This window comes from Bolinopsis microptera, chromosome 8 (assembly GCF_026151205.1).
Source record: "Bolinopsis microptera isolate Bmic1 chromosome 8, MBARI_Bmic_1.0, whole genome shotgun sequence".
Classification (NCBI taxonomy): domain Eukaryota; kingdom Metazoa; phylum Ctenophora; class Tentaculata; order Lobata; family Bolinopsidae; genus Bolinopsis; species Bolinopsis microptera.
Window position 1 is genome coordinate 10,889,002 of NC_087079.1, and position 14,712 is coordinate 10,903,713.

Consider the following 14,712-nt stretch of genomic DNA (forward strand, 5'->3'; position numbering starts at 1 on the left):
AACTTACATGCAATACAGATAATTTTTTCAGGTAAAAGCCCTGAAAAACCCTCCTGCTATCATCAAACTAGTGATGGAGGCAGTATGCATCATGAAATCGATAAAACCAGAGAGGAAACCTGACCCATCTGGATCTGGAAAGATGATAGAGGACTTTTGGGGACCTTCACAGAAACTGCTCGGAGATTTGAGCTTTCTGAACACTCTCAAATTGTACGATAAGGATAACATAGACGCTGGTGTCATCAAGAAGATTCGAGACAAATATATGAACAACCCCGATTTCGTTCCTGACAAGGTAAGATTTTCCCTGCGACTAATTTCTAGTTTTATCTGTCTGGCTGTTAAAACATCTGCTTTTTAAAGTTGAAATTGCTCATTACTTACTCTGATTTACCGTTCTAGTATCTGTAACAACTGTAAATCCTGTAATCACAGGTAAAAGCAGCTTCCAAAGCATGTGAAGGTCTATGTACCTGGGTCCTGGCTATGGAGGTATACGAACGTGTCATCAAGTTGGTAAAGCCTAAACAAGCTAAATTAGCTGAAGCAGAAGCTGAGCTTGCGGTGCAGATGGAGAAGTTGACAGAGAAACAGGCAGAGTTGAAAGAGGTTGAGGATGCTCTGAAAATACTTAACGACCAGGTAAACTTCCATTTCCTCTTCTCTTGACTGACAGCAGGTTGCTGATTGGAACTTATCATAACGTCAACTAGATACTTTCAATTGAACTTAACCAGTCATTAAATTTAACTGAAACAAAATCTGTCTTCAGCTGAGTGAGGTTGTGGCAAAGAAGAAAAAGTTGGAAGATAATTTGCAACTATGCGAGAAGAAGCTGGAACGTGCCGAACAGCTTATTGGAGGACTTGGGGGAGAGAAGTCAAGATGGACTGATATCTCGTAAGCAACGATAAATAACCATTTAAATTTGCAATGTTATTTAAATAATTAGATTTAAAAGCAGATATTAATTGAATATTTCTCTTCAAAAGAATAGTTTAAAACTGATGACTGATGTCTGATACCCCATCTCTCTGCCAGTGAAGATTTAAAGGAGTTGTACAAGCAGACAACGGGAAACGTGCTTGTAGCATCTGGGATTGTGGCCTACTTCGGGCCCTTCACCGTGCAATACAGAGACAAACTGCTCAAGGACTGGTGTGATAGGTGTCTTGAGGAAGATATCAGAGTTTCTGATACTGTCAATCTCAATTCTGTGTTAGGTGGGTAGAGCAAGGATCTATCATGCTAAAACTTTGGGGGTTTTATTAAGTTTAACACAGTATCTTGGATCTAACTCATATGAACTGTTCAGGAAATCCGATAGATATTAGGAGTTGGATGTTGGCTGGGCTTCCCACTGATGAGTTTTCTATCGACAACGCTATTATCCTTGCTAAATCAAGACGGTGGCCTCTGATGATTGATCCTCAGGGACAGGCAAATAAGTGGATCAAAAACATGGAGAAATCTAACAAACTAGGTATACAAATAAATAAAAGTCTTGTGTTTGTATCACTTTCCCACCTATATCTCATTGCACACTATTTAAATTATCTCGAGGAGAACAAATTTATCATCGTCCTAATTATTCATCTAATAACCAATTTCAACAGTTGTGATGAAAATGAACAACGCTAACTTTATCCGTACATTGGAGAACTCCGTGCAGTTCGGTACACCTCTACTGCTGGAGAATGTGGGAGAGGATCTGGATCCCGTTCTCGAGCCTCTGTTACTGAAACAAATTTACAAGCAGGGTGGTGTCGAGTACTTGAGAATCGGTATGTCTGGAATTTTAAAAACTTGCCTAAAACAGTGAGAACTTGAGAAGACATCTGCGCCAATTTGAAACAGAAATCGTTTAAAATTGCTGTTTATGTGCAGGTTCTAATATCTAATTATAGGTGATGCGACGGTTGAGTATAGTCGTGAGTTCAGGTTCTTCATCACGACTAGACTCAGAAACCCTCACTATCTACCAGAAGTTTCTGTTAAAGTTACCCTCCTCAACTTCATGATTACCCCTCAGGTTTGTTATCTCTTTTAATATGAGTTTCTTTTATTTGGTATTCATAGCATCCTTGAGACTTATCTATATTATAATCAGTGCAAAGATCTGATTAGAATCCGGAGAAACTGTTTATTCAGTTAACTATTTCAAGCTATTCTGATCAGGGGTTGGAAGACCAGATGCTCGGTATTGTGGTAGCTAAAGAACGACCTGAGCTGGAGGAAAAGAAGCAGACACTGATCGTGGAAAGTGCTAAGAATAAGAAACAGCTGAAGGAAATAGAAGACAAGATATTAGAAGTGCTGAGTAGCAGCGAGGGGAACATTCTGGAAGATGAAACCGCCGTCCAGGTACAATCTACATTCTATTTGTATCTTCTCCGATCACGTTATTTATACAATGATTTTTGTGAGTATCAGTCTTGTGGTTGGTCGAGTGGCCTCTTGTTTTTTTGGGTAACTTTGGTATCAAGATGAATTTCCTCAGGTTTTGTCCTCATCAAAGATACTCTCTGAAGAGATAACAGAAAAACAAGTGATATCAAGTGCTACAGAACAGGAAATAGACACAGCTAGAAGCGGCTACAAACCTGTTGCAGAGTACTCCTCTATCCTCTTCTTCTGCTTATCCGATCTGGCTAACATTGAACCCATGTACCAATACTCCCTTACATGGTTCATTAACCTCTTCATTATGTCCATCGAACAGAGTGAAAAGTCTGATAACTTGGTTACTAGGCTTGGATGTCTTAACGATCATTTCCTGAAAAATGTCTACAGAAATGTGTGTCGGTCTCTTTTCGAGAAAGATAAGCTGCTGTTTTCTGTTATGTTGACTATAAGTATCTACAAGTTCAAGGGAGAGATTGATGATGCTGTTTGGAGGTTGGTATATTGAAAACTTGGAAAGAGATCGTTTAATGAAACTACATGATAATATTATTATGTTGATTAAAAGTTTTATAGAAGCTGACTTGGAACTTCTCGACTGAACTAAAATCAAATCTCCCAGGTTCCTGTTGACGGGAGGGGTAGGAATGGGGAACCCTCACGCTAACCCATACCCGGAATGGCTTACTGATAAAGCTTGGCAGGAACTTGTTTACGCTAGTGAGCTCACTAACCTCCAAAACTTAGCATTCCCCCTGCACTCTGGGTTTAAGAACTTGTACGATAGTCCTGAACCTCATTTGCATGAGTTCCCTGATAAGTGGAAGTATTTGAGCGGTCTGGACAGGCTGGTAGTTCTGAGGTGTATAAGACCAGACAAGGTCGTGTCTGCCATGCAGAACTTTGTGATAGAAAAACTGGGACAATACTTTGTTGAGCCCCCAACATTTGATTTGTCGGCCTGTTTTGCCGACTCCGCTTGCTTTACTCCTCTTATTTTCGTGTTGTCACCTGGAGCCGACCCTATGGCTAATCTCCTCAAATTAGCTGGTGAGCACGGTTTCTCTGGAGACAAGGCTCCACAGGCCATCTCTCTGGGCCAGGGACAAGGTCCTATCGCTGAGAAAATGATAAACGATGCTCTGGTTGAAGGATCCTGGGTTATACTACAAAACTGCCATCTAGCAACCAGCTGGATGCCAACTCTAGAGAAGATCTGTGAAGAGCAAGTAGTCCCAGATCACCCTCACCCCATGTTCAGGATGTGGTTAACCAGCTATCCATCTGACACATTCCCTGTTGCTATCCTCCAGAACGGTATCAAGATGACAAACGAGCCCCCCAAAGGGGTGAGAGCTAACCTTCTCCGCTCTTATCTAAACGACCCTATAACTAACCAGGAGTTTTACGAGGGATGTAAAAAACCTACTAGTTGGTACAGACTCCTCTTCTCTCTCTGCTTCTTCCATGCTAATGTTCAGGAGCGGAGGAAGTTCGGTCCACTTGGGTGGAATATTCCTTATGAGTTCAATGACTCTGATCTTCATATTAGTATGAGACAGGTTGGGAATGTTTTGTTGTAATTATGACAATTGATAACTTACATTCCTCAAACATCATCATTAAATATTCATCCAAATATGTGGCAGTTACTTCCAGTTCTGAAAACTACCCTCTTCGTCGCACAATTTGAATAACAACATTTATTTGCCAGATAAGAATGTTCCTTGATGACTACGAAGAAACACCATTTGACGCGTTACGATATCTGATTGGTGAATGTAACTACGGAGGTAGAGTAACAGATGATCATGACAGAAGACTCCTGATTGCTATTATGAGTAGTTACATCAACAACAGTGCCACTGAAGAGGATATGTATTCTATAGCTGAAGGTGGAGAGTATTATGTTCCAGATTGTTCGGCTCAAGAGGATTTCCTCAACTACATCAGGTACAGAAAGCTATTTATTGTTCCCAGGTTTCATACTTGCTTCGGGGATGATGAAACCTGCGATACCAGATACATTATACATAGATTGTATACTTCGGCGTTTCTCATTACTAATTCTAATTCTGTGAAGTATTTTGTCTAGTAATTAGTCATCAAAGGTAACAATAATGGTTTTAGTGAATACAGTTAAACAATATTCAGATCTCTGCCGATGTTAGCGAAACCGAACGTGTTTGGTCTTCACGAGAACGCGGACATCACCAAGGACCAGCAGGAAACCCTGAATTTGTTCACCAACATCCTGCTTACTCTACCAACTCAGAGTAGCTCTGGTGCTGTCTCGGCGGAGGAGTCTGTTTGTAACCTGGCTAAAACTATTCTGGATCAGCTGCCACCACAGTTTGATCTGCTAGCTATCAATGAGAAATTCCCCATATTGTATGAAGATAGTATGAACACTTGTCTCAGACAAGAGGTTATAAGGTAAGCAAAAATCTTTGAATTCCATTTCTTTTGAGTGACACATAATGAACATCAAACATTCAGTTCGTTAATTATATTGTTTCCACACGAAGTTTGTACAGTTTCGAGAATATCATTGCAAAACCCCCACTACAGGTACAATAGGCTAACAGAGGTGGTGAAGGACTCGTTGCAGAATCTGATGAAAGCTGTTAAAGGTTTGGTGGTGATGAACGGAGATCTGGAAGAGGTCTTCTCCTGTCTAAATATCGGCAAAGTTCCCGCTAGCTGGCTAAATTCTTCTTACCCTTCACTCAAACCTCTCGGTGAGTATTTCAATTATATCACTGTTCATTTAGTCGATAGTGATTTATGATCATAATATGTAAAAATTTGCTCACCATTACAGCATTACAACAGACGATCGCTCACCACTATCCAAAAAACCTCAGGTAGCTACATTGCTGATCTTGTTCAAAGACTGGAGGGTTTCTACACGTGGATAAACTCGGGACTAGCTCCTGTTGTATTCTGGATCTCCGGATTCTACTTCACACAATCCTTCCTAACAGCTGCCAGTCAGAACTACGCGAGAAAGTACAAAATACCAATAGACCTGCTCGGTTTCCAGTTTGAAGTTATAGACCAGGTTGAGAGTGAAGTTGATAAGCCAGATGATGGGGTGTTAGTCAAGGGGCTGTTTCTGGAAGGTTGCAGGTGGAGTGCTAATGAGGGGGTCCTAGCTGAGTCCAAGTCTAAAGTACTATACTCAAAGTTACCCATACTATGGTTGAAGCCTGTGAAGAGAGCTGATATGGCGAAAGAGTCTACTTACACGTGCCCCGTTTACAAAACTAGTGCTAGACGAGGAACTTTATCCACAACAGGTTAGTTTTATAGTGGTCAGTTTTTGTGTCCGCCGCTGGTCGGATCGGGTACGGTCCTTTCATCGGGTACGGTCCGTTCATCAGGTACGGTCTGTTCATCGGGTACGGTCCGTTCATCGGGTACGGTTCGTTCATCGGGTACGGTCCGTTAATCATTTTCTGGGAATTTTCCTCTGCTTATACAAAACATGAAGGTGATTATCACATTATTTCGCGATGTTGAATTGAATCGTTATAAATATAAACTGTGGTTTTTTCAGGACACAGTACGAACTATGTGATGAGTGTTGAACTACCAACCACACACCTACCAATACATTGGATAACAAGAGGTGTCGCTCTGTTGTGTCAACTTGACGACTAAAATTCAACAGTTGAACAACTTGAAATCTAGAATTCAACAGTTGAACTGCTTCCTAACTCAACTCTACTGCATGAATTCATGAACTACAATACGATTTTTGCTCGAAAGTGCTTAATTTTTCACGTTTAACTAGGATTAAACAAAAGGTGTTTATGTCTTGCAGTTGCATGCTGTATTTCAAGAAATAACTGTAAATTACGCTGCTTAATTTTTGTGCAGATTCGGCTCGCTTCTTGATTCGGTTAGCATGTGCGGCTCAATACCGCAATATCAAATTTATATTATATAATACGCATGTGGAGCTGCGCAAGCGAACCAAACCAAAAGCTGAACCGAACCTACACTAAACCGTCAAAATTAAATATCAATCTGCTTAGGACATAAAAAATGTAATTTTGTATTAAATATTTACAATTGAATGTACTGCGGATAAAATTAAAATAAAGACTCGACTATATAAAAGTTATAAAATTAATGTAATTATATTTCCATATCATATTTATTGAATGTTGAATCTATTATAATTACGCAACTACGCATTTTCCTTGTCTAATTAATAATAGTAATCTGCTGTCTTTATACTCATCTTTAGGAGTAGTTTACTTATTATTAATGAAGATCTAAAACTTTGAACTTACACTTACTAATTTACTATAAGTACGTACATACCACACTCGCCGAGCTGCGCATCTTTTCTCGGGATTCGCCTTTTACTTGACCATTGTTAATGGTCTGGCCCGGCGCGCGCTACTTCGTAGCACTTAACATTGCATTTCGAGAAGAAAGCGGCGCGCGCTACTTCGAAGAAATTTAGACGAGTAACATTGAACATCCGTCAAGCCTTTTACTATCAGTATCGGCGCCTTCAATTCGCCTTGCGGTTGACGATGTCAATCCTTCGCAGTTTGACGTAGGTTTATAAATAAGTATAACCTATCAAGACGCACCGCGAGTTAAACTCGTTTAACGAGTGATACTCGTAAAATATTTGTTTCAACTCTGAACTCGGCGCGTGTCCTGGTATAGGATATAAACTTGTAATTGTAGCGCAATGCGTTGTAGCGCGATGCACTACTGGGTCGCGCCGCGCATCAAATAATTCTTCTCGTAACCTACTTCGGTAGATCGGCGAGTTGTAGCGCGATGCACTACTGGGTCGCGCGCGCGCATCCGATAATGCTTCTCGCAACCACCGATTATGCAGATCTTATGCAGATCTTATGCAGATCTTATGCAGATCGGCGAGATGCGAAGGATTGACATCGTGAATCAAATCGGCGAGATGCACCACTGTGCCTCAACGAGCTGCGAAGGATTGACATCGTGAATCAACGCAATGCGTTACTGTGCCGCGCACTCAATGAGGCTTCTCGCAGCTAGACCGGCGAGATGCGTTGACGGATGTTACTCGTCTAAATTTCTTCGAAGTAGCGCGCGCCGCTTTTTTCTCGAAATGGCCCGATGGCAAGTGCTACGAAGTAGCGCGCGCCGGGCCAGATCATTAACAATGGTCAACGAGATGCGCTACTGTGCCGCGCCGAGCTGCGATAAATTATTTGATGCGCGCGCGACCCAGTAGTGCATCGCGCTACAACCACAACCCATATTTGGGCATACGCACTAAATTTGATCGATTTTGGCCCATAAATTGGACAAAAAATGACTGCGTTATGAGCAAAAACTATTTACCCATATTTGGGCATACGCACTAAATTTGATCGATTTTGGCCCATAAATTGGTCAATTATCAATATTTTGAATGAAACCAACTTTGTATGAAAGGTTAGCCTAAACTGCACATTCTCTATGATGTATGATTATCAGCTCAATATCTACTTAACTGTGGATTCTGTGTTCAAATAATCGCAAAAAATAAACAAAATCGTCCATATTATATTTCAGTTCGCGATATTTGCAAAAATGACTTCGCTCAAAACAATACACAATAGAACTCAATAGGGTTTCAATATTTTTTCATGAAATTTTCAGAATCAACGTAGAATCGCCTCATGACTTTAAGTTTTGTATTGGAATTTTGAGTAAGGCCTTTTTAAAAATTTGGCGGGCAAATTCTGAAAAATGCCCGGCAAATTTCAGAATTTGGCCGCCAAATTTTTGTAAAGGCTTAACCCAGTGCACGCGAAGCGTGCACTGAGCGCTCCGGCCGGCCAGCCGCCGCGCAAGAAATCAAAGGCCGGTTAACGGCTGATGCACGTAAAATTCACATAACCATGTGTCTACGCGTACTGCGTGACGCTTGTTTCGGCTGTCGCTTGATTGACGATGTCAATCCTTCGCATCTCGCCGATCTGGTTGCGAGAAGCATTATTGCATATTGGATGCGCGCGCGACCCAGTAGTGCATCGCGCTACAAGGCTGTCGCACGCTACTGCAAGCGAGAGGGCTCTGGTTAGAGCAACACGTAAAATATTTGTTCCAACTCGGCGCGCGTCTTGGTACTTTATAATCCTATATACAAGAAAATTGGTTGCAACGTGTCAAGAGACGTTCACGTAGGTAAGACGATTTCGTTATTTTGTATTTATATTATAGCTATACCAAAGTCACGGGCGATCGATTTATGGCAAGGGGTCGTTCACATATTACGTAATCAGCCGAGGGGGGGGGGGGTTCCAAATGGTTACGGTTGATTACGGGGAAGGGGGTGGGGTTTGGTCGTTGATTACGAATTGTAGTTGTACGCAATCAACATTTTCTTTTTTACTCTCTAGAGTAATAATTGACGGATGTTACTCGTCTAAATTTCTTCGAAGTAGCGCGCGCCGCTTCCTTCTCGAAATGTTATGGCAAGTGCTACGAAGTAGCGCGCGCCGGGCCAGATCATTAACAATGGTCAAGAATAATAACAATTTGACAATATTCTAATTCAAATTCTACTCAATTTCATTCTGATAGTGATAAAATTTAGAAATTGATGGGATATCCGACTATAAGTAGTTTGATAGGTGCTTGACCGGATATCATAACAATGATTTCGACTCATCTTGATCAGGGTAGCATGAAACGTAAAGAGAAATGATTTTCAGGGAAAAAGTCGAAGGGGGGGGGGGGGGGGGGGGGGGTGGGGTCGAGCCATTTTTACGTAATATTGCTGTCAGGGGGGGGGGGTTGTAGGTTTACAACCTACCAGGACGCGCGCCGAGTTGGACTCGTCGACGGTCCAATATATGGAACAGATATTTTACAAGTATCACCCATTAAGGGGGGGGGGGGGGGGGGGTTGGGTCTTGATTACGGAGGGGGGAGGGGATAGATATTGCTAAAATATTGACTACGTAATATGTGAACGACCCCTAACAGAATAATAAAACAAACTTGGAATTTTGATAGAAGCAGCTCATCTATACAATCAAATTCAATGCACACATCGCGATAACAGTAAAGCAGTAACACAGATAAGTCGGAAAATTCTACATTCTATGTCACAGATTTGGTGATTTAGCCAGTAAATTCTAAAATATGCAAGCAAAACTTACACTTACAGAGCTGCTTTGAACGCACTAAATGGCAAATTATTCGAAAAGTAAACCGAAACGCTGGACTTTAATGAACATTGAACGTATTCAATTTCGAATTCCGTGATAAATTCTCACGCGTTTTGAAAACAGTTCAGAGTTTTTTATTTAAAAAAAAACAACTCTGAACTGTTTTCAAAACGCGTGAGAATTTATCACGGAATTCGAACTAAATTCTCACGCGTTTTGAAAACAGTTCAGAGTTATTATATGTTGTAATTTATATATGAATCAAATTCAACGGAGTTTATCATTAGTGCGCCAAATGAACAATGTTTCCCATTTATTAAAATTCTATACACAAAATTTAGTCAAATTTCATTGCAAAAAAAACTAAACATCAAAAATTCAGGACATATCTTGATAATTAATAATTCCTGCACGGTCCCTGTCTATTGAAGATATAGACTATAATAGTCTATATCTTCAATAGACAATATCTCATTTTCATAACTTAATGTTTTCAAAACGATTCATTATAATATCATCTACAATCTATTTGGTGAGGTATGAAGACAAGGGTTGGAGGTTGACAGGTGCTCCACTGGAACGAGTCACAGATGGACTTTGAGTCTGTACCTCGACTGGTCTAATAGCTTTACCGGGAACCAGTTGAGGGATGGACGACATAAGGTTTTGAAGATCACTGGGTAGCGGTGGCAAAGCCACACTTGTCACGGGGAGGGGAGGCGGTGCAATGTTGGTGGGGGATGAAACAGCTGCTGCTTCGTTAGCGGACTGGGGAAGAGGCGCGAATTTAGCTAGCGGTGGAAGAGGCGGCTGATCTTCGATGGTTACTGTGGTAGAACCTGGCTGAGTGGTGGCTGGAGGTGGCGCGTTAAGCTGATTTTCTGTCTCCGAGATCACAGTTCTGGAGTTTAAATCTGGGTATAAGAAATTGGTATGCTAAAATAGTGCTGTAAGAGGGCGAATATTAAATAGTGGTTTAATTGTTGCCGACAAACGACAAGGTAGATGTTAATAAGAGATTAACATAATTTTGAAAATTTGTGAAAAGCCATGGTTTCATGGTTATAATATCTAATATAAAACTGCAATACAGGTAAAATCAAGATGAAACAAACCTGCGTTTTTCTGTTCTGACTTTGTATTTTTCTTCATCATATCCGGTTCTTGACCAGCCGACGCGTTAACAGCTGGTTCGATCTGAGTTTGCTGGGGTGGTGTCGGGAAGAGTTCAGTCTTGAGCGCGGGAAGGAATTTATCAATACGCTCCCAAGTTGTTAGCCAGAGTGTCCGCTCATTTCCTGTTGGGTAGTATCTGGTCACGTGAAGGCAGAGTTAAAGTATTGTCAAATTCCAGCATACCAGTCATACCGATACAAATATTTCTCATATCATGTAGTAAATCTATTACTGGCGGGAATTTCCTTTGTTCAGTGTTCAAGGAACTTCTTTCTGCACTGTGGGATGCACTCTTACTAAATAAATACTAATACTGTACCTTGTATCTGGGAAACGTGCTGCTCGTTGTTTAGCCGGTTTCGTTCCATCATGTAGTTGTTATCTACGTCGAATACCGCTGCATTGCTCATCACCAACAGCATGTTCTTCAGATTCTCTGGTATTGCTTCACCCTGGGCAAGAAAATATGTCATGATTGACAAGTATTAGAAATTCTTTGTGTCACAAGTCACGTACAAATTTAGTTCAAGGAATGTTAAGTTTGCCGCTTTTATTTTTCAATACCATTTAATTTCTGCCATGGCCTCTAATGAAATGTAATCTTAGTTCTTACGAAAAAAGGATCTATTTCAAGAAACACAATCAAACCAGCTGAATAGTATTTCCCAATCTTGTAGGAAAATCCGTATAAAAATGCTCTTACCAAAAGATCAGAGTTGCCGCTGTGAATGTACTTGTCCATGAAGTCCAATATGTCCAGCCACAAATCTGTAAATCCAGGAAGAGACAGTAGTGGACTGAGATGCTGTAGAAACGCCTGGAAAGAAAGAAGAGTTAGTTCTGGATAGGATACAGTAAAGAAACAAATTCCGGGCGAGCTATTCTCGGATCAATTTAGAATCAGAATGTGGTTCTATATGACAAACTTTGACATAAATAGTTTGCCCCGGAGCGGACTGATCCGGGATTTGTTGTTTCCCTACTGATCATGGAGATAATTCTATTACTTTATTAGTATTACTTTGTACTGATACAAGAGAACTATACAAAATTATAATCTGTACGGTCGAGGTAACCGTAATTATGTAAGAGTGTTGTAAATGTATGATAACAATTTGGATCTGAACCCAATCCAATGATTCATAACTTACAATGAGACAGAGAAGTAAAGCGTCGTTTTTTGAATGCAAGAATGAAACATAATATATTAATTAATGAAGTATATATAATCGCATTTCTAAAGTATTTTTGTTAAATCTAAAAATGTCTAATTACACACTTCTTGTGTACTAATGTATCCTACCTTATCGGCTGGAATAGTGAATGTCGTAAATTTTGGGCGGCTAAAACTATGGTTGCCAGTTTTAACAGGATTTTGTAGATTTTTAAACGAATTTTAGATAAAACGGTATAATAAAATAAATATAAAATTGTAATTCAAATTAGAGTTGTCGAACTTAAAAAAAGATTTAAGACGATGCAAATGTTGATCGGTGAAAAATGTGAGCGGCTAAAACTATGGGCGCAACGATCGTTCGAGCTCACTTTTTAACTGACTAATTTTTAGCCGATAAGGTGATCATTTAAAAATATACTAAATCAGAAATAGGTGCTGTTATCTGTCTTTCTCTAGCAGTACCGTAAATGAAGGAAGAAAGTTCACAAAGTCAAATTCTAACAGACCAAGATAACATTGTCAGATTATTCGTTAGTGCATCATTGCAGGTCTACTGTATCATTAAATCAGTCAGGTGGCAGTATCACAGTTCTTTAATCGCCAATATCATGACAGTTTTTGAGACATGGCTCGAACAGTTTATCTTTTCAGTTTTTATGGGATTTTTCGTTTTCCGTTCTTCTAGCCCGCTTTGCTTTCCTTTTCTTGTTCTGTTTCTTGTTCTTCCCAGCTCTTTTGCTTTTCTTGTCCCTCTTGTTTTTCTTGCCATTTTTCTTGTTCCCTTTCTCCTTGATTTTTTCTTTTTCGGCGTTCTTCTCGACCTGTGTTTTACCGTTGATTACAGTATTTTCTTGCTCCCTCTCCTTTTCTTTCCCACCACTCTCTTCAACACCAACATCCTCATTTCCAATATTTGTCTCACTGTTCGCTTCACCGCCCTCTCCGCCTCCCCGATTACAAAGCTCCGTTTCACATACTTCTATCCTGCAGGACACATCCCCCAGAGTAAGAGGATCCAGATGGGAGTTGAGCTGGTCGCACATGGTACTCTCTGCTCCGTGCCGGCACCCTCTGTGGATCAGATGGTTCTTTATAGCGACTCCGTAGTGGAACCCTCCGTGAGACACCCTCATGGTGAAGCAACCTTTGGGGCAGGAGGTGGTGTTGTGCGCGGCGCTGCACGTGGAGGGGGCCTCGGGGTCCGTGGAGTTGAAATCGCCGATGATCACGTGACTCTCCATACACTCTAAACAATTGGTAGCGTAGGTCGAGGTTACTGTGATGAGGAATATAAGAGCCTGCAAGTTGGACATTGTGGGGAGTAGCTGATGGGAATATTGATAGTAAATCACTGATTTGGTTGAGAGAAATTAGAGAAATAGTAGAGAAATTAAATGTTGAAGTCCATTTTTGTGCAAAGCTTTCCTAAAATTACTGTTGGGTTATGAAATTATCAATATCATGAAATTATGATTCATTATTTCGTGTCAGCTCATTCATACATTGGGCATTCAGAAATGCCCAATGTATGATATATGAATGAGCTGACATTTATGTATTTGATCAATATTACCACACGAAAGTCGAAATGACCGAAGGACCGGAAACTACTTGAAGACTCGACAAAGCATAAGCAAACAGAGATCAGAATGTTAGCAATGATAAACACGCCTCTTCACAGCAACCAATTATGTGGTATCATAGCGATGAAAAATAGAGATGCCGACAACTACTGTAATCGAGGAAATTGTCTTGTCAGAGTTTACAAATATATATATAAATCAGGAGATCACCAACCCTATTCTGAATTGATCTTGTAAACAGTACTCTGATATTATCTTAGTGAACATTTGGTTACATATCGATAATCTAAATTGATTTATCAAACACAATTAAACAATTGCCTTCGACATTTAAGATGACCGAAATAGTTATTTATAGAGTTATAGGTCTTCTATGAAGTATGAATTTCTACTACATCATCGTCGAAATCCACGAATTATATCAGCACATATAACAGAATTATAGTCCAAAGATTGGATGTGTTGAGCAATTTTTCATTACACGTACGGTATTATGAGCGCTGATGTAAGCAGGAGGCTAAAATCCTAACTATGCTAAATATAAAATATGCTAAAAATATACAAACCAGTAGCAAACTTAAAACTTCTTCCTCGATATCACGCCAGAAGAAAAATTAATACATTTGTGCTAACTTTTACTTTTTCTAGCTGACAACCGATCAATCTTGATCCTCAACGGAATATAATCCGGCTGAAAGCTTTACAGCCTGTTTAGTGTTTACAGTAATACATGTACTAATAATTTATGATCTAGTATCGTAAAGAAAAAATATTCACGGTTGAAAAAGCCATTAGATGATAAATATTTATTTATTACGGCCACAGCTAATATCCTTTATTATCTTCTCTTGGTACCAGTGTTAATTGAGTCGGGACAGTAGATTATAATTTACTCCACAGAGACAGCATTCGACAAGCGGCGTAATTAAGAAAACAATTAACAGATGGTCTAATCAGCCGAATTTGGGATCCAAAGCACATCTTCAGCCATCATACAGCACTTCTGACAGTTCTGTAATATTTTCAGAGCTCATTGAAAGCTTAGTTTGAAGTGGCAGATGGTGCTTTGGTTGCTGAAATGCCGTTTGTATGCCGCCACGTTATCAGAATTATGGCTGGTATAAAATCCAATCCCAGACATCCAGTTCTCCGTCTCCGTCTCCGTCTCCGTCTCCGTCTCCGTCTCCGTCTCCGTCTC

General features: G+C 40.2%; 2 protein-coding genes across 2 annotated transcripts in view; one reads left to right on the forward strand and one right to left on the reverse strand.

Moving 5' to 3' along the window:
* LOC134819245 (dynein axonemal heavy chain 3-like) overlaps positions 1 to 6,604 on the forward strand; it is a 35,376-nt gene extending 28,772 nt beyond the window's left edge. The window contains exons 47-61 of the mRNA XM_063829069.1: positions 32 to 298; positions 439 to 645; positions 776 to 903; positions 1,045 to 1,226; positions 1,319 to 1,486; positions 1,620 to 1,787; positions 1,911 to 2,035; positions 2,182 to 2,367; positions 2,504 to 2,901; positions 3,029 to 3,968; positions 4,121 to 4,359; positions 4,561 to 4,842; positions 4,978 to 5,147; positions 5,274 to 5,708; positions 5,969 to 6,604. Of these exons, the coding sequence (XP_063685139.1) occupies positions 32 to 298; positions 439 to 645; positions 776 to 903; positions 1,045 to 1,226; positions 1,319 to 1,486; positions 1,620 to 1,787; positions 1,911 to 2,035; positions 2,182 to 2,367; positions 2,504 to 2,901; positions 3,029 to 3,968; positions 4,121 to 4,359; positions 4,561 to 4,842; positions 4,978 to 5,147; positions 5,274 to 5,708; positions 5,969 to 6,072 (3,999 nt within the window). The 3' untranslated portion in view covers positions 6,073 to 6,604. The remainder of the gene's footprint in view (positions 1 to 31; positions 299 to 438; positions 646 to 775; positions 904 to 1,044; positions 1,227 to 1,318; positions 1,487 to 1,619; positions 1,788 to 1,910; positions 2,036 to 2,181; positions 2,368 to 2,503; positions 2,902 to 3,028; positions 3,969 to 4,120; positions 4,360 to 4,560; positions 4,843 to 4,977; positions 5,148 to 5,273; positions 5,709 to 5,968) is intronic.
* Positions 6,605 to 9,410: 2,806 nt separating this feature from the next.
* Positions 9,411 to 14,712, reverse strand: part of LOC134819637 (Golgi-specific brefeldin A-resistance guanine nucleotide exchange factor 1-like) — a 391,238-nt gene continuing 385,936 nt past the window's right edge. The window contains exons 38-41 of the mRNA XM_063829683.1: positions 11,458 to 11,571; positions 11,074 to 11,206; positions 10,694 to 10,876; positions 9,411 to 10,492 (exon numbers count right to left, since the gene is read on the reverse strand). Coding sequence (XP_063685753.1) covers positions 10,104 to 10,492; positions 10,694 to 10,876; positions 11,074 to 11,206; positions 11,458 to 11,571 — 819 coding nt within the window. The 3' untranslated portion in view covers positions 9,411 to 10,103. The remainder of the gene's footprint in view (positions 10,493 to 10,693; positions 10,877 to 11,073; positions 11,207 to 11,457; positions 11,572 to 14,712) is intronic.